The sequence below is a fragment of the Blennius ocellaris genome (assembly GCF_963422515.1).
Source record: "Blennius ocellaris genome assembly, chromosome: 1".
Taxonomy (NCBI): domain Eukaryota; kingdom Metazoa; phylum Chordata; class Actinopteri; order Blenniiformes; family Blenniidae; genus Blennius; species Blennius ocellaris.
The window spans coordinates 26922741-26947298 of NC_137650.1; the positions used below are offsets into that span (position 1 = coordinate 26922741).

At 38.6% G+C, this 24558-nt stretch overlaps 1 protein-coding gene across 1 annotated transcript in view; it reads left to right on the forward strand.

Annotated features, from left to right (window-relative positions):
- LOC308132882 (ephrin type-A receptor 6-like) overlaps positions 1-24558 on the forward strand; it is a gene marked incomplete at both ends in the record, with an annotated part of 58653 nt that overhangs the window by 33277 nt on the left and 818 nt on the right. The window contains 12 exon segments of the mRNA XM_080500068.1: positions 4419-4574; positions 5148-5498; positions 16015-16139; positions 16509-16671; positions 17962-18067; positions 19373-19443; positions 21848-21973; positions 23074-23271; positions 23274-23446; positions 23543-23752; positions 23833-23982; positions 24068-24261. Of these exon segments, the coding sequence (XP_080356194.1) occupies positions 4419-4574; positions 5148-5498; positions 16015-16139; positions 16509-16671; positions 17962-18067; positions 19373-19443; positions 21848-21973; positions 23074-23271; positions 23274-23446; positions 23543-23752; positions 23833-23982; positions 24068-24261 (2023 nt within the window).

Consider the following 24558-nt stretch of genomic DNA (forward strand, 5'->3'; position numbering starts at 1 on the left):
CAGCTTATACTTGAGAGCAGGGAGCAGCTGGAATTTTAAATGAATCTGTGTGTTTGTTGCCTTTGGCAGGACCTCCACTTGGGAGGAAAGTAATATCCATGTGAATGAGGTCCCTCAAAAATTGGAAACTCTGTGACAAATTACTCTTCTCATTAGGAGCTAAGCAGCAATGTGATTGTGGCGAGATTTCTGTCTGTATGTCAATCTTCTGTCTCATCTCCTCTTTCCAACCACTTCATGAGGTTTTATTGTCTTGTGTGTTACTTCCTTTTTTGGGGGGAATATTCTTTTCTGCAAAGTGCAAGTTATTTCTCAATTTTTTACTAACAAAAAACAATTGGTAGACATAATACTGTTTCAATAACAAAAATGTTCTCGCAGATGTAGCTGTTGAAATTGAATGATTTGAATAAAATATCTCACTGCTAGAATTTCAGTAATTTGAGTCTGGTTGGAGTGTGTAAACCAACTTTTGTATTACAGCCTAAAAAAATGTGCATTTGAATGTTAACCAGTGACTTGAAATTGTACATAAGCATGAATGTGAGTGTATGCCACTCAACAGTGGTGGTTAGCCCCTGCATTAGTATGAAAACAGCGTGGGTTTGAGTCCTTTTGATGTGAAGGTTGCATGTTCCGTGTATTTGGTGTATTCAATTCAATTCAATTCAATTCAATCTTTATTTATAAAGCACCTTTAAAAAAACCAAAAGGTAACCAAAGTGCTGTACATCAAAAACATCAAATAAAATAAATCAAATAAATCAAAAGTTAATTCAAAAGCACAGAAGAGACAAGGCATAAAACATAGAAAACATGTAAAACAAACAAACAAACAAGCTTACTACAAGTTGTATGTGGGTACCGAGGATATGTGAGACCGCACAATGGTCACAATTCTGAGATACAGTATGAATGTTATGTGTTTGCGTGCGGGCTAGGCCTTTTTATGTAGGGTTTGCATGTTCCTGCTGTGTGTGCATGTACTTTCTTCGGGTGATCCAGTTTCCTCCAATATGAAATTAAGTGGTCGCTCGGGATTTCCCATCAGAGAAAAGGTGTTTTGTCATTTGTCTTTCTTTTATTATAAAATGGTGAGTGGATGGGTGGATGTATGGATGGATGGATGGATGACATTCCTACTCTAAGTTAAGGACTTCTATTGCTGTATTGATTTGTTCTTTGCTTTCACGATTCCTGGTTATGATCTGGTTCCTGGTTCTTTGATTATGACTTTGTCTACTGCAGGATATTGTGTTACCTTCCATCAGGGGAAGTTTTCTTTTGTGTTCATCATCTTTAATAAAGATCACCTTTTGTTTTGAGGCCTTTAACCTGCAACCCCAGTAGGCACAGCTCGAGCACTTAAGTGTTTCCCCCCAGTGTTCCCTGCAGCAAAATCTGCTCATACACTTTACATTATGTTGATGTCACTCATAAAAATAACTTTTTTGCCTCTTGGTATTTTTCACAAATAGGCCCTTAATACCTCCAAGGATTACATTTCATAATCCAGTATTAATGGATTTATCTGCAGTCTGAGGTCTCTTGTCAACAGTCTTACTTTCATAGAAATTGTCTTTGGGGAACATGTTTTTTGTTGTTGTTGTTTATCTTTTAAAGTGACTCACACAAGTGGCAAATCCTGCTGAGTTATACTTACATGGGAAAAACTGTGAGGGTGGGGGCACGACTGGAACTGATGGCAAGTCCCACTTTGTAACACTACTCCCACCAGAGACTCATTAATGAGCATGTTATGCAACTGAGGTTCAAGTTGAGGGATCTTACCGAAGTGCATCACAGGAGTTGAGTTTTAATCTTTCTGTCTTGGAGTTCCCTTTCCTGGGACTGTGTGTGCTATTAAAAACCAAGCCTAAAGCTCAGTGTCAAGTCCAGTAAAGAGACTACCAATTACTGTCACAGCTGGAGCATCATGCTATATTTTGTGATATATATATTGATGGTACAGTTGTGACTGACTCAAAAACCATAAGTATACATCCCTTCGTGGATTTGTTGGATCTTAAACATGCACTTTTAAATAAGTGGAAAAAGAAGTTTGTAAAGAAGTGTATGTTTTGTATGAGGGTCTTTCATTCAAATCTAAAGATGTAACATGTCCACTTATGTTTATATGTAGTTCAGCCTTTGAGTTTTTAATCAGCAACCATGTATTTTCTTTTATCTTTTATTATAATAAAACAATATCTCCATTTACACAGCACTGTCTATCGAGAAGATACCCCAAGTGTGATGACACCTTCAAGACACTGAAACATGTTACTGTAATTCCCAACACCATGTCAAAGCCTACACATTCAGTATTCCACTATTATCATAAGATTTTACATTGCTGAGAACAAGTGATTCCTTTCATGCAACTCCCACATGATCATGTATCACTGATTTTAAGAAAAGAAGAATACAATTCATTTTGGGGGTCAAAGGTTATGTTTCTCTGTGGGTGGGAGTCAGTGGGAGGTGTATATGAAACGGTTCAGTTAGTCTTCTGATATTCTTGGGGCTGTTGTGCAGGAATGCACTCCTACAAGCTGCAGAAACAAGACATTATTATGAGTGTAGTAGAACAATTCAACTGTTTCATGAGTAAGTTTGGCAACATTTTGGACATATTCAATGATTTCTATAAAGTCAACAAACTAAACAATAATAATCCATCACAAAGTGTTTGGGTAGATTAAGACAAACTTTATGACTGACAGACCTCATTCATGTGAGAATAAAATGTCTAATACTGGGAGAAAATAGTATTTTTTTCTTAAAGGAAGCATTCAATAACCTTGTGTGAGGAGAAGAAGGAAATACCCAGATGTGCCACACTGCTGCTTTTCTTTTGTTGTTGTTTATGAATACCAGGGAAAATATTAAAATGTTGATCTTATGAAGCTCCTCTAGCAGCCTGTCATGAAGTCTTGATTGAATTTGTGTGTGGGTTTCCTTTCTGTTCCGTCACTGCATTGTCTGTTCTGTAGCTGGCACATTTATTTGCTAATTCTGAAATTATTATCCCACCCACACGACAGTATTAGCAAACAAATAACTCTGCAATAAACATACCCCAAATTTCTCGAATATTAAATAACTGCGCTATTAGTGCTTTATTCTCCTCTGCTGAGCTACGCCTGGAAAGAAGGAGACAATCTGCAATGGTTTTGCCATCTTCTGATAAGCCTTAAGGGAATGAGCGGCGGGGAGGAAAGCAGGAGGACAGATGGGAGGAGAAAATATATTGGAATAAAGATGAAAAACAAGAAAAGGTGAAAATGTGGCAGAGCAATTGGGGCAAAAATTGAAAAGATAAGAAAAGGAGAGTGAGTTGAGTTGATGGAAAGAAAGACATATAAGGTGAACTGGTGAAAGGATGGAAAACGGTGAGGACTGAGTTCATTTAATGGACCATGTACAAGGATGGAGGTTTCAGAATGGAAACAGACTGTAATTACATTTTCATAATTCATTATTTGTATGTTAATAACTTTTTTCAGCTATCAAACAAACACGAAAAACTTTATATGCATTTTTGGGAACTCAAAGTTCAAATTAAACCACTGGCAGCAATTCTTTCTGTTGTATTAGCCCTCTAAAATTTTAATTTTGTTTAAATGTATATCTAAATAGGAAGATGAGGTCAAGGCTGATGATTAAAAGTGCCACCAGATGGTGGCACTTTTAATCATATACTATTTTACATAATTGCTGTAAATAATTTTTCTAGAATGTCATGCTGAGAATATATGTGTATGTATATACATATATACACAATAATAATAATGTTACAACGAGGAAATGTATAGCTATATGGAAAACTTCTGTTTTGCTGTCAGGTACTGTCGCCAATTACAAACGAGTCACCTGTGGTTGTATAACCGGCAAATTAAGCATGCTCGATTAATAAAGATAGATTGTTTTCTATAAAGTATGTTTATGACCGAGTGCATTTAGAGAGCATCATTAGTAAATACTGTCATTCAAGATTGCTTCACTTAACACTCTAAAATGTTCCCTTTTTCTAGTGAGAAGTTCCAAGTTGATGGATTCAGATATTTTCTCTCGTGTTTGTCAGAATTGTTTCAACCTGAAGTTACTCAGAGATGTAGCATCTGTACAGGTTTTGAGGTGTGTGTGTGTGTGTGTGTGTGCGTGTGTGTGTGTGTGTGTGTGTGTGCGTGCGTGTGTGTGTGTTAGCACTTCCATAATCTGAAAAGCTCTTTCTTAGTGCATTTCTAATAAGGAAGTGACAGTGATCTATTGTACCTTAGGAAATAAGGTCAGACCACAGGTGAGTAGAGAAGCAGCTGGAGTTTTGGATTAAATGTGGGCGCTGATGGAAATGCAGTTGTGTGAGCAACACAAAGCATTTAGAATGGTCTTTTTCCTCTGTGCTCTCTCTGCAGCTTGTAACCCGGGCTCCTTTAAAGCATATGCTGGGAACACCAAATGCTCCAAGTGTCCTTTACACAGCTCCAGCCATGACCAGGCTGCCACCATCTGTCACTGCGATAAAGGCTTCTACAGGGCTCTCAAAGACCCCACCACCATGGCTTGTACAAGTTAGTACAACACTTTTAAAGTGCCTCTCTTTTTGTGATACACCTCTCTCCAGAAATAATGTAATCTTCATTTTTCCCAAATTTTCAAAATGTATTTATTTCAGTCTTGTAACTCTTGTTTAGTCATACATAGCCATTTCTGACACTTGCCTCGAAAAAATTGACAAGCAGCGTGCTGGATTGCCGCTCTTATAGGTTCAAAGACACAATCGCAACAGTAAATTTTTTTATATTTGCCAAATCAGATACAATACATCTGTGAAATGTGGTAAAATATGAGCTGTTACAGTTTTATTCAAGAAACGGACACAAGCTGTTAGAATAAAACACATCTGTATGTGCTAACAGCCAGCCGCCCACACCCTGACTTTACCTACATATTGAGCACATATTGTAGGTGGCTGACTTCTTTAATTATCTGATTGTTTTTGAGCTCATGTGCCCACTGTTGCTTCATCCTCAAGGTCATATGAGTGATGTGACACTACAAACAGCCATATCTAAAAAAAAAAAAAAGTGACAAGTGAGTTACCAATGAGTTGTTGTCTTCAAATACTTTTCTTTTCTCTTCAGGGCCTCCGTCAGCTCCCAGGAGCCTGGTCTCATTGATCAACGACACGGCTCTCTTCTTGCAGTGGATGCCTCCCAGTGACACAGGAGGCAGGAAAGACATCACTTACAACGTCCTGTGCCAGCGCTGTGATGGAAGCGACACGGACACTGTTGTGACACAGTGTGAACCCTGTGAGCCAGACCTGCGGTTTATCCCTCGCCCGCTTGGTATCACTGGTACCTCTGTGGCGATATTGGATTTCGCAATGCATGCCAACTACACCTTCCATGTCGAGGCTGTGAATGGCGTGTCCGCGCTGGTCATGGCTGCGCGATCGCTGGCAAATGTCACCGTCAATACACACCAAGCTGGTGAGTAGCAGGCTTGTTGATCACTTTCAATTTCTGTCTGTTTGGTTGGCTTGTTGCGATCAAGCAGATTCTCAAGTCAAGTCTAGTCCTTTATATATCACACACAGCAATGATACATACAGTAACAGCGGCGGCTAGTGAGTTCTAACAACACATCAATTCATCTTTCAAAGCATTTTGGAATGCTTTGAAAGAACCCTCATAAAAATAACTATACTGGAGAAAGTTCTCCCTGACCTGCAGCTTTTCAGACAAATTTCTTCTTTCAAACTGGTAAATTATAAGAGATGTGACAGAGTTAATAATTAGAAATCAAGATATCCTCTCTTTTATTGAAGATTATCTGCTTGTTGGCATGAACAAATTTTGACAGTATTACAGTTTATTCATATATTTTATAAATTTAAAAAAAAAATGTGGTCTTGCTTCCGCCAGGGGGCCAGCACCCTGGCACCCTCTATTGACCAGCCACCACTATACAGTAGTATAATGGACAGTTAAATGCTTTAAGTACATGCTGCGCACCGAAACAACAGTTTTTATAGAATAGAGGAATAAAGATTAAAAAATTCAAATTTCGAACCCAAATAAGGAAAATGGCACACTATTTGACAATATTGATGTATTACAGAAAACTAAGGCACATGGAAAATAAAGGATAAATAGATAAATATAGGTAGACCAGTGTCAGTAGTGCAACCACACAATTTTTACAAAGCAAATTGTCAGGTCTATTTTTTTCAGTTCAGCAGGTGAACTGCCTGAGGGAAGAAGCTCCTCCTCATTCTCTCTGTGTTTGCCTTCAGGCAGCGGTAACGCCGCCCTGACGACAGCAGAGAGAACAGTTTGTGGCTGGGCTGGGTGGGCTCACTCAGAATCTTCCTGGCCTTTAACCTGCATCATTTGTTGTAAATGTCCTGCAGGTTGTGGAGGGTGGTTCTGATGGTGTGTTCCGCACAAAGAGAACCACCCTCCTCAGGGCCAAGATGTCTTGCTGATTGTTGCTACCCATCCAGGTGATGATACTCCAGAAAAAGGAAAAAAAACACTGTCTGTGGTGCAGATGTAAAAGTTTCTGGGAACCTTGAGAGGGAGTTTAAAGTCCCTCAGGCGGTGATGGAGACACCGTGGAGCTTTCATCATCAGGATGTTGATGCAACAGGACAACGTCAGGTCCTGTGTGATGTTGACCCCCAGGTACCTGAAGCTCAGTCCTGCTGATCCTGAGTGGGGGATCTACCCTCTGCTGCTGCTTGCTGTGATCCACAATCAGCTCCTTGGTCTTGCTGTTGTTCAGGAGGAGGCTGTTTTCTCTGCACAAGTCCTCCATGTGGGTGACCTCAATCAGATACTGCTTCTCATTGTTGTTAGAGATCAAACGCACCACTGCTGTGTCATCAGCAAAGACGTGTTGGAGACTGATGTGGACACACAGTCATAAGTGTATAGTGAGTATCGCAGAGAGCTCAGTACACAGAACCACCTGTTGTCTGCTGGTCAGAAAGCTGTAAACCCACCTGCACAGGGAGGAGAGTCCATTGTCCTGCAGCGTGGTGACCAGTCCGGAGGGGATTATGTCGTTGAATGTTGAACTGAAGTCCAAAAAACACCATTTGCACATAATTCCCCTTCCAGGTGTCCAGGTGGGCCAGGGCTGTGGTTGATGGTGTCGTCTGTGCTTCTGTTTGGCTGGTATGCAAACTGCCAGGGATTCAGAAGCAGGGAGGGAGGAGGTGATGACATATTTGACTTGTCTTGCTGAATAAATCAGCAGCAACTTTGATCCATCTAATTTTATATATATATATATATATATATATATGAGCGTTTTATAACAAAGAGTTTCACAATGGTAGTGTGTGCGGGACATTAATCTTTTTGAAATTGCTGGAATGGTACTCAGTACTTAGTTCAGCCTGAGATTGATTGATGTTGAGTCAAAAAAATAAGAAAAAAACTATAACTAGGTTACAGGAACATTACAATAAGTATTTGTAATTCGCATTTTTGTTTTTATTTATCTTTTTTTTTTTTTAAACAACATATATCTATTGAACATACATAGTATGTATGTTCAATAGGATGTATGTATTACATACACATTAACAATTTGTTCATCAGAATGTTATTTTCCTGCTTGCTTGTTGCGGAACATTTTTTTTCTTCTCATTTTCAAGGTTAAGCTGCAGCTGTCCATGTTTAGCCTTAAAATATTAATTACAAATCTCTTTATGGCCTATGCATGCCTATGTTTATACTTACATAATAATGTATTCATACTCCCAGAATACTTTTCATTGCAGCTGAGTTCAAATGAAAATATATGGCAGGATTTCTCTTGCGAGATTTGCCTTCCTCCCTCCTGTGTTGTGTTCAAGAGTCTTTGTCTCTCCATTCAGTTTCACATGTCAATAGGTGAAACACGCTTGTGACCCTTAAAGAGCTGACAGGGCCACTGTGACCTGAACCTACCTCTAATTAGCAGAACTCAGCTAACCTGAGGTCAGCCACAGCTGCCAGTTCACCAGGGAGCATTGTCTTAAGGTTGAATTAAGAAAAAAAAAGGAGACCTGCGGTTCAATCCGTCACGTATATTTTAAGGGCGAGTATATGGATGGAATAATTGATGGGTGCAGTGGAAATGAAGGAAAGGATAGGAGTGAATTAATAAATTATACCGGGATGTACTATGTGAACACATTTGCACCTCTTTCAGCATGTTCGGCAAGACAGTATTGGGATGAAATTCGTCGAAACGTTGTCTCTGCTCTTTGAACATTGAGGGTGAATAAATGTTTATTTCAAATTGTGTTTTTTTTCTCCTTTTAGATATGACACCGATTATCTTATCTTAACCCACTAGATCAAAATGTCAAAAGCTGTCTCGAAAAGAATTAATCCCAGACGTTTAAGCAATTATTGAACATCTAAAATAATTTCAAGTGGAGGATTGTGGCTCCTGAGACACAATGTGACACAATCAGCTTATAAGAAGACATAGAAGTGCTTTCCAATAGTGGAGTTTCCTTTATCTCTAAAACTCTGTTTGGCATTGTCCAGACTGCAGTGAGCAAGCAGATCCAATATTAGCCTGGTTTTATTTGTTCTGTCACTGAATCAATAATTAGAGACAACTGATGGGACCTGCCACAAGCTCCATCCCTGCATTCAAACAGTGGAAGTGATTTTCGGTGCGGGCTGAAATGAAAAGTCACTTTCTGAATGTTCTGTACTCTGCTGTTTTGTAATTAAAAAGACTCAGGCACTGCTGTGCCAAAATGATTATTCATATTCACTCTTTAGAATATTATATTTACTCTCCTATGCAGATAAATGCTTGCAAAAAGGAGCACATTAATTACCCTCATTGAAAAGTGATGTTTATGCCTCTTCTTTGAACACTAAGCCATATGGCATTTCTGCTTGAAAGTTCAATGAAACAATTCAATGAACTGTTGAAATATGGGTATTTTGATTATTTTCTATAGACAATCATTTCCTTGTTAAGATATATGCTCAATGACGTTCTTGATTTGAGAGAGCCAACACATTCCTACAGTACAACATTTAGAAGTAGCTTTTCAGCCATTTAGAAGAAATCAGAAAAGGTTTAGCTGAAATGTTGAAATGGAAACAAATCAAAAAATTATAAACCTACGATATGAGCACCATGAATATGAATTTCATCGGAGTTCACTCAATGCTTGTTGAGACATTTTAATCTTGACTACGGTAGAAATCTGTCAGCCCATAATGTGACTAATTCATAAAGATCAGTGGGGTAGTCTACATGATACAACAGTAAGACACTGTAAACCCACCAAGAATGCTTTGGGATTACAGAATAACTGCTGGAGAATAAAATGTTCTATATAGATACAGGTAAAAAAAAAAACAGCTCACAGGTACACTGATGGCTGTTGTGATGGAAGTCATCCATTCATCCATCCATCCATCCATCCACCAACTTAAGGTGAAGGTACGCTGCAGCCAATCCCAGCTGACACACATTCATACCTACTAGAAGCACTAACCACTACACCTTCCTAACATGATGTCATTCAGAGCAAAATGTTAAAAATCCTGCCCCTGTGTATAGTACGTAATGCAAAGCCAGAAATCGAGCAGCTTCCTGTGTCAAACGCAATGAGATGTTATGGGAATTGAGGCAGCAATAATGATCTAGTCGATAAGTGGCAGAGAGGCGCTCAGGCTGAGTGAAGTGAATGGCAGAACACATTTTAAATGCGTTGTTATTCAGCCTTTTCTGGCTGTGTTTCTGAATGGTGTTCTTTGGAGTGAAATTCAAAAATGTACAGTTTTCTCATCGACCTTCATGCATTTATTGGCTCTCTCCATGAGGATTAGGGGCTTGCACTCTTCGGTTATCTAACACACTCTCATGCATTGTTTATGAATCAGTAACGATTGGTCACATTTTTTATTTCTAATACATTCATATATATATATATATACTCCTGCATATTAAAAGTCTTTCTCAAATTACTGTCATGGCTGATCCACACTTGTGTACACACTTGAAGACGTATTGTATTGGGGTATTAGTAGTGAAATGCATGCTGATTGCCTGTCATCATACTAAAGAAATCAGATGTCAGGTGTAAGGAGCATGTGTCACTTCTTAGCGGTTTCTCCAGCACAGGTAGCCAGACGGATGGAGGGAAGGAGGAATGCAAAATAATCTCCACAGAGAAGGAGAAGCAGCCTGTGGGGATGTTCCCTGGATGTTTGGAGTGGATTAACTTGTCAAACCGCTTTTCCTCAGTAGAGATGTTGTATGCGTGCGTATGCGCACGCACGCACGCACACACACACACACACACACACACACACACACACACACACACACACACACACACACACACACACACACACACACACACACACACACACCTGGTGCATATGCAAATAAGCAGTCAAAAAGACCATATACTGTACTTGCCATTTGCAGACATGTACCACCTACAGACAGCATATGTTCAGATAATCATTTACCCAGTGCTCATCCATCGTGTCTCCTCATGGTATTTTCTTTTTTTTTTCTCCCACACACATTTCTAACATGCTCTGGTTTTTAAATCAACATAAATGTATTCAATAGATATAGCTGTGTCTATTAATGAGAGTACAGTGTTGAAGTTCGAGCTGCAATGATGTAGGATAAAGTGATCCTGACATCTTGTTTGCTATATTCTCACTGTTCTGTACATTTTACAGCAATTGAGGAAAGGACAAAACTAAAAAGATTTGCTCTCACATCTAATACTTTTTTTTTTTTTTTAAAGCTCCTGTCAGGAGTTAATAATATAAGAAAACAAACAAGTTATATCTGAAATTCTGTGAAGATGGAAAAATCCTTTAAGAGGGAACGTCTTCATTAGAAAGTCTATTTGAAGTCAAGTTTCAAAGCATATATGGCACATACATTGCATGACTAACACACGGTGTATATTCTATACATCTAAATGTGTATCTGACGGTGTGCAAATCTCTCTTGAAGCGTGTGAAAGCTTGTCGTTTTAAATGAAGCAGAACTGTCATTGAGCGGAGAGAAATGCTCGTTACTAATCCGTGCATGTTCAAACCTCTGTTTTGCCGGACTGTGGATGGACAGTCTCATTGCCAATTAAAACAGATACTGCAAGGTGATTCTCATAATTGATTGTGATATTATGCCGATGATGAAATAATAGCCTATCAAAAGGAGAATTAGCAATTAACGGGATTTCTTAGTGAGAAGGAGGCAGACTGATTTATTTTCTGTTGGCGTGCTGTCTGTTTGTAAATTGTATATTAATGCTTCATTATGCTTTTAATTACGATAAACCTATTAATCAGAATTACTGATAATTCCTCTTCCCTGTTGCCAGTGTGCTTGTCTAACCTTGATAAGTTATAATGCTCAGTTAAAGAAGATGTGTGATTTCTTTCAGTGTTTTGAGTGTTCACATGATGCAGTACATCGAAGATCAGTTAGTTTTGCGGCCGCATGAGCTCAACAGTATCTGCTTCATTATGAATGCTCAGAATACACAGGTAACCATTTTGAATATCTTTTTGTGTGTGTGCAGTCCTGGTGAACTAATTTCACTGTTAAGCACAGTGGTGGTTTTCTGATGGAGGCCATCAGAAGTCCTAAAGCTTCTGAAGTCAGCAGAGAGAGCACCGTCATCTCTGTTTATGAGGAGTGAACTGCACTCGGCTCAGAATAACCTTGTAGTTGTTGCTCAGCCGAGCGTTTTTCACTGAGGATTCCTCCCACCAAGTTCTCTGCGGTATTCTGGAAAGAGGCACACAGAAATCCGTGTGAATGTGTATAAGATGTACGATGCACAGGGCAAAAATGTGCTCATGCAGCAGCAGCCACAAATACAGACTCAGTCTTTGATAAAAGTAATTCTCACCTACGATTGGAGGGACGGCTGTCCCAGCTGAGGATGAACATGATTTTCTTGGACTGACCGTGGTGTGGTAGTTAGCATTGTTACTCCATAGCATGATGTGGGTCAAGCCTGGGTAGGGAGTTCCATTCTGCTGAGGTCAATTGGTGATTCTAAATAGGATAAAGGCATGAGTGTTTGGTTGTTTATCCTGTGATGGACTGCTGACCACAGTGTACCCTGCACTGGATAAAGCAGTACAGAAGATGGATGAAGGACTGAAATACATTAAAAATCATTGACATGAGCGCAATCATTGGCATAGTAAGACATATTTTATTTATTTATTTATTTATTTATTTATTTATTTATTTATTTATTTATTTATTTATGTGTATGTATGTATGTATGTATTTATTTATTTATGTATCTATAAATCTATAAATCTTAGGATTTTATGTGCACACATTTTAGGAACTTTTAATTGGATTCAATCTAATGTACAATTTCCTCAATGGGATGAATTTGTGTTTATCAATTTTGTTTGTTCCTTTTTTTTGTTTCTTTTTTTTTACAAATAAATACTCATTGAAACCAAATACTAACATGTTTTAGTAATATTTAAGCAAATTGTCAAACTGTTGCATATTTTTAGTAATCTCTGAGTAATGATCCAAAAATAGGAATTAGTCTGTTTTAAGTACGTGTTGAGATTCGTATAAATCTGAAGTTTGATGCAAGCAGAAAGCTGCAGTAGATGAGTGCATATGCTGGAGTTGCTTTTCCTCTTTTACATTGTTTCCTATTCATGCTCATGATGAATTATTGGATTTTTAAACATATTTTATTTTAATTTAAAATGCCACAATAAGGCTCCATTGCTATGCAAATGAAAATAATAAATTGAAAATCATCAACTACATTTGTTTCTTACTTTGACATAGTTTTAGGAGGGCACCCAGTTTTCTACACTTCAGTAGATTATAACGAGAGTGAAGTGAATGATGCAGACGTCAGCAACTGGCCTCATTCGGGTGTATTTTGATAACTTACTGGCATATCGGTGAGACACTTACGAACAATTATGGCATCAAATCTATGAGTGTGTACTTTAGTAAGGCATCATTACCTGCATATTAGCTTAATTAAATAACATATTCAGTAGTTAATTGTAATTTAATTGCTTCAGACTTTTTTTCATACGTTCTACTCTGAGCCGCCCGGTGATGTTTACCAATCTAAATCACAGCTAGAATGTCTCCAGTTTGAGTCAGAGGTCAGGGGCTTTCTCTTTATATTTGCCTTTCCTCACATATAATAACACACAAGAACCAGTTGAGGGTGATAGATGACACTAAAAGTACCGGTACCTTATCTGTGAATGCGAGACTGCATTTGCCCCTGTGATTTACCCTGCCTCCACCCTTCGTCAGCTGAGATTGAGTTCAGCGCCCAGTGACTATAAGTTGGATAAGATAGAAAGATACCCTACCTTGCAGAGTGCAAAACTATATAATTAAAAAAAAAATGTTATACCAGTACTACCGTCATCTTGCACAAACTGTGTCAACAGGTCATACAAAGTTCTTACATGCTAAATCCACATGTTTCTACTGTTTTGTTTCTTCCTGATTCAGTGGATGTTTTTTTTTTTTTTTTAACTCTCTTGCTTTTCTCTTTTTGCCTTTCCTCCAGTGGATTCTGTTCTCCAATCCCCCCCCCCGCTCTGGGAATAAGGCTGACTTCTATTTATATGCTCAGATGCTGGGGAGATGCAACCTCATGGGATTTCTTTACAGCTCTCCCTGTTCGCGCATCCTCTCTCCCCTTTCCTCTCCCTGTCCTTTCTTCATCTCTTTGAGCATCTGTCATCGAGGGTTAACCTATTTTTACATGTTGCCAATAAACCAACTAGAGCTTATAGATTCTCAATTACCTTTTTTTCTGTGTGACTTGTGATTAAACTATAATGACCATAATTGTTCTCTTTGAGTCACTCGTGCATGGCAGAAGGTATCTAATGAGCAGATTGATTGGTCCCAAACCCGAAAATAGCTTCTCGTGTGAGTGTGTAGAGGGTTTTTCGAGTTTTTCCACTTTGTGAAAAATGTCAATGTACAAAATATAGAAACTCCAGCAGGTTACCCCACATACTTATGCATATACAAATACAGAAGAAGATATAAATCCTATCCACTAAGGTAATTCTCGCATTCATAAGTAGGTCAGGTATCTTAATTGCATCTACAGGGTTACAACGATGTTAACAATAAAACATCACTATTGATTTATCTATTTGCTTACATTTACTTTAATTCACATCCATTTACTTTAATTCACATCATAAACAATTCACCAATCATTACTTATTAACTTTGTGTTTAAATGTATTTAAAATTTGTTGAAATTGATGTTGCATTATATTGAGTCTTTGTTGCATAGACTGTCATATCGCAGATTATCTGTCATGGCAAGCAGACAGACACAGTATGCTGAAACAATAGAGGCAGTTAATCTTCTTTTTTAGTTTTTCCGTAGAGTAATGTTACACGGTAACTGTATAAATGAGAGAAATCGTGACGCTTCTCAAAAGGTATCCATTGTTAAACCCTTTAAAAAAAAATAAAAAATCCTGGTTTTGGTACTTGTCTGTGTGCCATAGACACAACACGGCTAAAGGGTGTACATGTTTTTAGTTGTGCTTCTTAATTTTGATGCTGTGATGCAAAAGTTGGGCACACCTTACGTGTAGTAGTCAGTTGTCACCTTGACTTCCCGATTCTGCCGGAATCAGCATAAAATTCAAGCTTCTATGTGCACCTTTTTTATTTTTTTTTATTTTGTTTCATCACGAGCCACTGAACTGTGAAGCGTCGTGTCTCGGGAAAGAAGCTGCCACAAACTCTTGGCCTTTTGACAAGATACGAGGGTCGGATCTGCACCCAAATGCATCAGACTTAATACGACAACACAACACCTTTTTGTTTTTTTCTGGAGTGCCCTCGACTTCGGTGGCTCCGTGTGTGTGAGGGTAGGGTGGGAGAGTTCATGTGCTTCTTTAAGTATGAGGACAGTGTCAGATGCCAGGCTGGTCCTGAATTTGTATTCCATTAATGATCTTCCAAACAGCACGCTCAACAACAGAGGGACAGGATCTATTAGTTTGCCAAATCATATTCTGTTCATGCTGAGGCTTTATGAATAATTGATGGTAAATATTTGGATCTCTCTCTGAGGTGATTTTGTGATGTCCTCAGCAGCCTTGTGTAAAATATTTCCCCCCAAAATTCTGCTATAATGACAAACATGATAAAAAGTTGCTGTCGGTCTCAAACTTTGGTTAACAGAGGTGTTTCTCATAGGCTGCGCGTTATACTGGGGTGAACACTAAAAAGGTTGTTTCCTGGCCTTTCTTTCCTCTCGGGCATTCTTGTGATACTGACACTGTTCCTCTTTGAGATTGCTACCAGGTTGTAACATTTCTCAAACCCTGTTTTACTTGAGACTGTGTACTGTAAGCTGGAGAGTGGAGGAGCATATTGCAGTAGGCCCTTTTCACGGATTCCATTTCAGATGTTTGTTGTTTTTTAGTTTTTTTTGAGGGGGGGGTGTTTGCTGTTTGGAGCAGTAAAACTTTTCATTCAGTGCTCACATCTTTCTTTTGATGACTGAAGGCACTTTTGAAATGTGTTTTGCAGTACTGTCCCTAAACTCAGACGATACACTTTAGAGTTCATTGCAGCCGAGAAGTGGCTGGGATCACTTATTTCCCCCGTCTGCTGGGCTTTTTGGACAGGCGACTCTACTGAGTGTCTCAAACCGGTGAAAAATTGATTTTCTTTCTTGATTCTCTCACAATCTTCAGTATTAACAAAGGTACATTTCAGAAACTCTGCTATCATAAGTAAATCCTATAGTAAGTCAGATAAGCTTTTCATCATCTTTTGTTGATCTTAAGAATATCTATAAAAAGATCCAACCCATCAGGAAACATCCATCATCTATAAAGTTATATGAAATTCGGCTGCTCCTTAAACCCTTTAACTTTCATGTTTCATCATTGTAAAAGTTACTTCTCTGTTGTTTGACTCAAACCCCGCATCCTGCATCATCAGGTCCTGCTCTGGTAGGTGTCGTCAGGAAAGACTGGGCCTCTCAAAACAGCATTGCCCTCTCCTGGTCAGGAATGGAACTGCCGTCCTCAGACATAGTGGAATATGAAGTTAAATACTATGAGAAGGTAATGTATGTTTTCTAATAAATTGTCATTGAAAATACTTATAAAAGTGTTTCTATTCCTGCATTGATAGATTCATTGTTACATTAGTATATATTGCTGTTGTTTCAATACTGAAATACAACACGGTGATTACATGAACAATGTGTATTGTTGGCATCCAGAAGCTCAAATATTAGTGTAGAGAATCCATAATGTGTTGTTATCTCTGCTCCATTCACCATCTGCCCTGGTAGTTAATAGGATATGTGTGACTTTGTTGAGATATAACGGATTTATGATAACAGGTTTATACAGTAACAGTTTTATCTGCCCTCCCAAAATGTGCCTTTTTCGTTTATCATTCCTCTCAATCTGTTTATGCTTCTGCAGGAGCAAGAGCAGCTGAGTTACTCATCAACGCGCACCAAAAGCCCCAGCGTGGTGGTAACAGGCCTCAAACCCTCGACTGTTTATGTCTTCCATGTACGGGCTCGCACTGCTGCTGGCTACACGGCTTACAGCTCCAACTTTGAGTTTGCAACTGCAGCAGAAGGTATCAGAGTGGAAGAATGGGCCTGTGTGAATTGTGGTTTTCTCCAGGTTTGCATTTGGTTATGTTTTTAGTAAGAATTACACTAATGCACAGTCATTTAAATTTGTATTGTAGCAAGTTTTTATTAGGAAACAGAGCGCAGAAGATGAGGGGACTTTCAGAGCCAAAGATAAGATGTTATCCGTGTTGGTCAACTTCTTGAAAAAGTAATTTTAAAAGCACTTTATGGTTGGTCTTTATTATGGATCAGTGAAACTCATTAGTGTTTCTTAATGCATGAGTAATTTACTGTAAATAGATGTTGATAAGCTTTATAAGTTCATTGTTGTGATGGGACTGTTAGACTTATTACAGTTTGTAAACTGCTATCAATAATCTGAACGATGCATAGTTTGGGCATTGTATACATGAAGACTCTTATATAAAATCTTGACAAATGAGAATATGTTTATTCAGAGACATATAATGCACATGTATGTGTAGCTGCATGTAAAAAAATGCTAATTCAGCATTCAGTATCTGGTTGTTTTCTACTTTAGCTTCACATTAGACCAAACTCACTTTGGATCATTGAAGAAATGCACATCTTCCAAATTATGTAAAGTCATTTGAACATTACTCAAGGAAATGTCTCTACTCATTTTCACCCATTCCTATAAATTGTCCATCAGAATCTGAGTCTGTGAAGAAGAAAGTTTCATTTGTTGAAAAGTTGTTCAACTTTATACATACCAAATATATATATATATATATATATATATATATCCAACCCATCAACCAACCCATCAGGAAACATCCATCATCCATGCACGCACGAGCACACACACACACACACACACACACACACACACACACTGCTCTCTCTCTCTCTCTCTCTCTCTCTCTCTATATATATATATATATATATATATATATATTTGGTATGTAAGAGGTATAAAGTTGAACAACTTTTCAACAAATGAAACTTTCTTCTTCACAGACTCAGATTCTGACGGACAATTTAATTATTCCCAATCAAGGGAGTTCATCAATCTACTAAGCTTCACCAAGAAAAATCAATAAGTAAATTAAAAAATAAAAACAAACACTCCCCATGATTGTTCAGTGTGTAGACAGAAGCACAATCAAGGTCCACAACATCAGCATATAGGACTAAACTATACACGCCCTAAGTTCAACACTGAAATAGAATAAAGGACAGAGCAAGTCAAAATTTTATTTTTGCTTTTATTTTGATAAAATGTCCATTTGGCATGCTGTTCAATATTAATAATGTACTTTTTTTTTCAGATCCCGATGTGGCAGATCAAGGTCAAGTTCTGGTTGTTGTCACAGCATCTGTAGGAGGCTTCTCTCTGCTGGTCATCCTCACCCTCTTTCTCCTCATCACTGGACGGTATGACACACGCACGCGCGCGCGCACACACACACACACACACACTGCTCTTGTCATAACCTCCAGAGTGATGCTACAACCAGAAGTCTGTTAATGGACTCTCTTCGCCACCAAGCAGACACTCTTATTTTCCAAATGGCTGAGCCAATTTTCTGCCTAATTACTCTGCATGTAATGCATGTACCAGCCGTTTGCTCCATTCCATTAACCTCCACAGGTTGGTTCGGATTCTTGTCTTCAGACCGCTTTTGGTTCATATGGTTTCACCATTGATGGCACTAAAATGACAATGAGAAATTGTTGTGTCGATATCCATGCCCATATTTTGAGGTGATTGTGATGTGAGCTGAAGTGTGTGTGTGTGTGTGTGTCGTCCCATGAGATAATAATTTGTAAATTTACGTCCTCAGGAAACAGTAGCATTGATTCCATATTTGATCATATTATTAATAAGGATACTGTATTTGTATTCTGACGTTAGGATGCATACATGTTCCTCATTTTTGGCTGATATACACTGTACTCATAATGTAGCTTATTAGAGGCAGTACGGTAGTGAATGAGCTTGCATCACAGCAGTCCAGATGTCTGTCAGAGAACTGCTGTTATCTCCCTCCTGTTATTGTACTGTGTGGATGAGTTTCATATATTGTTCCAGCTTTATATTGTGCCAAGACTGAGCCACAGAGGATAATATGGAGTCAAAAAAGTTACCGTTTATGAAAAAAAAAAACTTCACCATTGATCATCTTTTGCATCTTGACTGAATATCAAAACAGAACTTTTTGATATGAGTTTCGTACAAGTAATGAAATAAATGCGCTTCAAAGTGTGTCTTTCAATATAAAAGGAGTAGCGTCTTATAGTTTCACATGGAGGGGAAAATTGTTCTTTTTGCTGAATACTAATGTTTTCTGCTTTTGTCCCAAGTCCCTTTCTCTATGGAGACTGAGCCTTAAAAGCTTTTAGTGAGGGGCTTCGTGAATACTGAAAAAATGGAAAAATGGAAGGAAAGAAAAAGAATACCACTGAGGCAAGATCAAAAGTTGCCTCAATAGAGAATTGATTGCAGGAGAAAGAAAATTGCCATCCTTTTTGTTTTTGTTTAATCTTGCCAACCCCAAAAAAAAAAAAACTGATGCTGTTGAATGACCAGTGGATAAACGGTTGTGTTTCAGTGATTTCTGCTGTCAGAATATTTGCTTATTTTTCAATCTTTTTGCGTAAGTTCCATAAACTGGTTTGAGCTGGCCGGTTTAGTGGTAACATTGGTTTTTATTGTTTTGGGAATATGCTTCTGCGCAGGTGCCAGGGTTACATTAAGGCCAGGATGAAGTCTGAGGAGAAGAGGAGGACTCGCTTCCACAGTGGACACGGTACTGAATATAGTTTTTTTTTACTCGTTCACTCATATAATGCTGATGTTACTTCTAAATGTACAGTTTCAAGTTTTAGTTTTGATGCAACTTTGGAAAAACTATCCACACTTTACCTCAAAGCTAAAAGTATGGTTCATCCCTTCACATTTGCGAGACAATTTTTATTTTTTGTTTAAAAAAATTGGCAGCTGATATTTGAGTGTCAATTTGGAGTATGATTCATGACAAAAATCAGCTCAACACAAACAATGCATTTTAATGATATTTAATTGCTTGCATATGAAGCCATATAAAAGTTTCATGTGTTGGATTGCTCTTCCTGAACTCATGGGATCATGCATAAAGAAGGAGAAAGTTCAACCACAGTTTACACACAAAACAACTCCAGGCTCAGAAAGTTCTTGTTGCTTTGTTCATTATACATTTAAAGCACAGCCTTTTCCCCAAAATTAGGTTTGGATGAGAGTGAGACTGATACATATCAGTACATTATCCTGGGTTATATTAAATAAAGTAACCAACAACTATGTAGACTAACAAATGCTAAACAAGCTTCATCTACATTAGTTTCTTTCAAGATAACACATAATTAGCAAATTGTACGGCTTAATAAGCTCTACTTCTATCAGCCTGATAAGATTAAACTACAATAATTAAAGTAGATTTTCTTTTTTTTAATCTTTGTCTTATCAATGCATTTAGAAAACACTCGTGATCATTACATCAATCTGTTGTGGCCTGATTGCATCATTTTTACAAAGATGAAACATTTTGTGTTGTTTGTCATCAGAAGATCATGTTTACAAATATGTCTTATCTTATCATTGTGTGCACACTATTTATTAGATATTGATTTTCCCAAATCCATTTCAAATGTCCTCTCCCTATGTTTGGGCTTTTGTCATTCAGAGTGACCTTATGTTTCTGCCAAGCCTTTATTTTTTTCAGGCTTTCAGCCCTCACAGCTTGCCATGCCAGCCTGTATTGGATTTTGATGAAACTTGCTGTTCCGATTAAGAATTACAGTACTGACCCAAATGCGGTGCTCCAATTACAGATAAAAACAGCTATTGATTGTCCCGAGGGGGAGACACATAATTCTTCGTGAGAAAAATTGGCACCCTGCTTTTTACTAAGAAAATTCAGTGAGAGCTCTTGTGAAATTCGATCCGCACATATATGTGGTATTCTACGCTGTCTCCTTCATGTATCCTTTGCCTTTGGTGTACACAAAGTTGGAATTTTGCTTGCAGCACATCAGAAGGACACCAGTCTTGCTGTTGGTATGCATGTCTGAGTCTTTTGTTCTATCAGAGTATTATGAAGATTATTTGAATACTTATAATATGAGCCTCCATGAATCCTTCCCTGTTGTTTGTTCTTTTTGGTTGCGTGCTGGGGAGGCATCGCCCAAGCGGGGGGTGCGCCAGCAGGCTCAACTGAGTGGCGGAAAAGGCTCCTTATAATACGGAGCAGAGCTTAGACACCCGAGAGACAGAAGTGGAATGTAGACTCCAAACTGGATTTCTATCTCAAACGAAGCCTTCAACCTTCTACGATACAAGCTGACACAGCTATAAAGTACATTTAGTCCCCAGCTCATCTGCTCCAGGTGTAGCACGAGCTGCTTCAAGTTATCATTTGTGCCAGTCATCATGCACAGTGCTCTCTGCAGCAGCATCCCCCGCCTCAGCCAGAGAGGAGGATGCTGAATTCTGACTGCCTACAATGATGTCTTTTTACGCTGCTCTGGGGCATTTTCTCAGCTTCTGCTTTCGCTCTCGTTTTTATGCCTTTTCTTTAAATCCCTTGACAAAATAACAGAGAAACTCTACACTATAATAGAAGCAAATACTTTGCCAATTATGGACTTGTACAGATGAGTTCAGAACCAACTTCTTTGGCACGGCACCAACAAAAATAGGAAGTCGTATGGTTTGGTTGAACAGATCTCCCTTCAGCACTCGAGAAGAGTGTTTTTCAACTGGTGGGTTGCGACATTAAAAGGATCACGGGCCCGTTTCCAGTTGGTTGTGGGACTTTGCCTCGGCAAAAGAAAAAGTAGATACATTCTGAAGCCCAGAGGAGTGGTCTAGTAGATCTTCTTTGCAGGCCTAGCATTGTTTCTGAATTAATTGATAGGAGTTCTTGGTTGTCATAATGCTTTGGACATTAGCAGTTTAAAAAGACATTTAGTTTTTAATGTTGAACCATTAATAGTGACAAATGGTTCTTGAAAACTTGTCTCAGTATCAAATAAGCTTAGAAATGTCTGATCTTTTGCTTCCTTGACACGTCATTGTCAATCCTTCCATTCATTGTTGCATAGCTAGGAATGTGCAGTTCTCATGCAAAAGTTTAAAACCTACTGATATATCACTGCACACATTTTGTCTTCCAGTGCCGTTCTCTGGGATAAAGACATACGTGGACCCTGATACCTACGAAGACCCCACTCAAGCTGTGGAGGATTTTGCCCGAGAGATAGAACCCTCCTACATATGCATTGAGAGGGTAATCGGTGCAGGTAAAATTTATACAAGCCCTAATCTATACACTTCTATCACTGCAGGAAATTGATATGTGTTCAGATATATAATGCATTGTTTAAAGTTTTCCATTATCATTTGTTTAAAGATTATTTTTGTAATTTGCAAAAAGTCCCAGTACAGCTCACCTGTGACTGAATTGTTTTATATATTTTTTTTTTTCATATCGAGGAAAATATCAAAAATGAGAAGCCTGACCACTATAGGATTTGTATTTTCTATTTATTTATTTATTTTTTGCAGCCTCTTCCAGCAGCTGATTTCAAAGTAATTTATTGCATTGTGCCTTGGAGAAACAAACCCAGCATTGCTGACTGTGAATAATAGTGTTTGATGGCTCATTAAATTGAACAGATTGTGTCTGTTGTTAAACCATTGAATAATTACAAAAGTGCCACCCATTTGTTAAACTTCTGTCATGTGGGCTCCATCTGGTGGAGAGATTGTGCGGTCACTTGTTTTCTAAATGACGGAACAAGAACTGAACATTGTTTGTCATCCATCTACCTTCTCTCTTTAAACTTCTGTGTAATCATTTATTAATTAGAAAGACTGTCATAGACGGATAGTTGGACTTGTTCATTATTCAGTCATGTTGTTTTGTTGTTTTCTTTTGTCTCTCACCGCCATAATATTCTGAAATGAAGAACAGGAAATAACTCAGAGTTCCTGTCAGCAGCAATGCTTCTTTATCTCAGGGGCTCTCAAAGAGTTAATGGATGAGACCTCTAAACACCACAGGGCTTGAACCACATAACCCCCTTCCCTCTCATGCATGTTTGATATCAAGTTTTAACAGTTGTCGAGATTCACAGACAATAAAAAAAAACAGTTTTCATGTTTTTTTTACAGGCTTTTGATTTTAGAACTGGTAGACAAATTCAGTTATGAATTGTGTGTTTGATCAAATGTTTACCTGTTCCTTTTAATCAGGAATTTTCTCAAAAATCCAAAACACCGCCTGACACATTATTTTTCACTGCACCCTCTCTTTGAATGTCTCCTACAAAACCCAAATATTTAGAGGTGAGAGTTGATTTAAGTGCTGTGTTTTTGATATTATTAAAATTTTGTTCAGGTGAATTTGGAGAAGTTTGTAGTGGTCGACTGCGCATACCTGGAAGGATGGACATTGCCGTTGCAATCAAGACACTTAAAGGTGGCTACGTGGAACAACAGCGCCGAGATTTTTTGCGAGAGGCTTCGATCATGGGACAGTTCAACAACCCCAACATCATCAGGCTGGAGGGTGTAGTCACCAAGAGTAAGCACTTTATATGTTAATGTGTGTTTCAATGGTTTTTTTTTTTTTTTTTTTTTTAACAGTTTGCTTAACTTTGGTCTCTTCACCCTGGTTCCAATCAATTTCTGTACTTTACTTTACCTCAGGCAGGCCAGTAATGATAGTGGTGGAATACATGGAAAATGGATCACTTGACTCATTCCTCCGGGTGAGAAGAATATACACGTGTGGATTGGGGTGGGGGTTTGTTTTCTGGCAATAGAGATTAAAAAGTGCAAATCTTTGACAACATCTTTAATTTCAGACACGTGACGGTCAGTTCACGGTGCTCCAGCTGGTTGGCATGCTGCGTGGCATCGCAGTGGGCATGACATACCTTTCCGATATGGGTTACGTCCACCGAGACCTCGCTGCTCGCAACATCTTAGTGGATGAAAGCTTGGTGTGTAAGGTGTCTGATTTTGGCATGTCCAGAATCCTTGAAGATGACACTGAAGCGGCCTACACAGCTTCAGTGAGTGTGGGTGATATGAAAAATGTGTTGTGACCTATAAAATCTGAATATGACCTGACCGTGTTTATCCTCTATGTAAGGGAGGGAAGATACCAATTCGCTGGACAGCACCGGAGGCTATTGCGTATGGAAAGTTTTCCTCTGCGAGTGATGTGTGGAGCTATGGCATCGTCATGTGGGAAGTGATGTCCTATGGGGAGAGGCCCTACTGGGAAATGTCCAATCAAGATGTAGGCTGTTGGTCATACAACTTCACAGCTACTGAATCATAGCAGTTTTTCTTTAAGATTACATTTGTTCTCATGCTTTTCTCAGGTCATTTTGTCGATTGAGGAAGGCTACCGTCTCCCTGCCCCGATGGGATGCCCCGTGACGCTGCACCAGTTGATGTTGCACTCCTGGCAGAAGGAGTACAGCCAACGGCCACGCTTCCACGACGTGCTCTCGTTCCTCGACAAACTAATAATCAATCCCAGCAGTCTGCTGACTCTGGTTAATGATGTTCAAAGGTGAGAGTGAGCTGAGTGTATGAAGTACTTTAGCATCAAAAACGTGTCAACTACAAAGCAGCCCTGCAGGAACATCTGTGTGATTTTGTATGAAATAAAACAAACAAAATAGTTGGTGATATATTGTGTATTTCAGATGTGTGAGTAGGTGTCTGCAGGATATTTCACGCCACATTTCAGACAGCATATTGAGGGTCAGACTTTGCTTAAGAATTAATTATTATTATCATCTCGCAGCAATTCGATCTGTTATTAAAACCCACGTTTGTATTTAGCTAATATGCACTAGTTATCTCA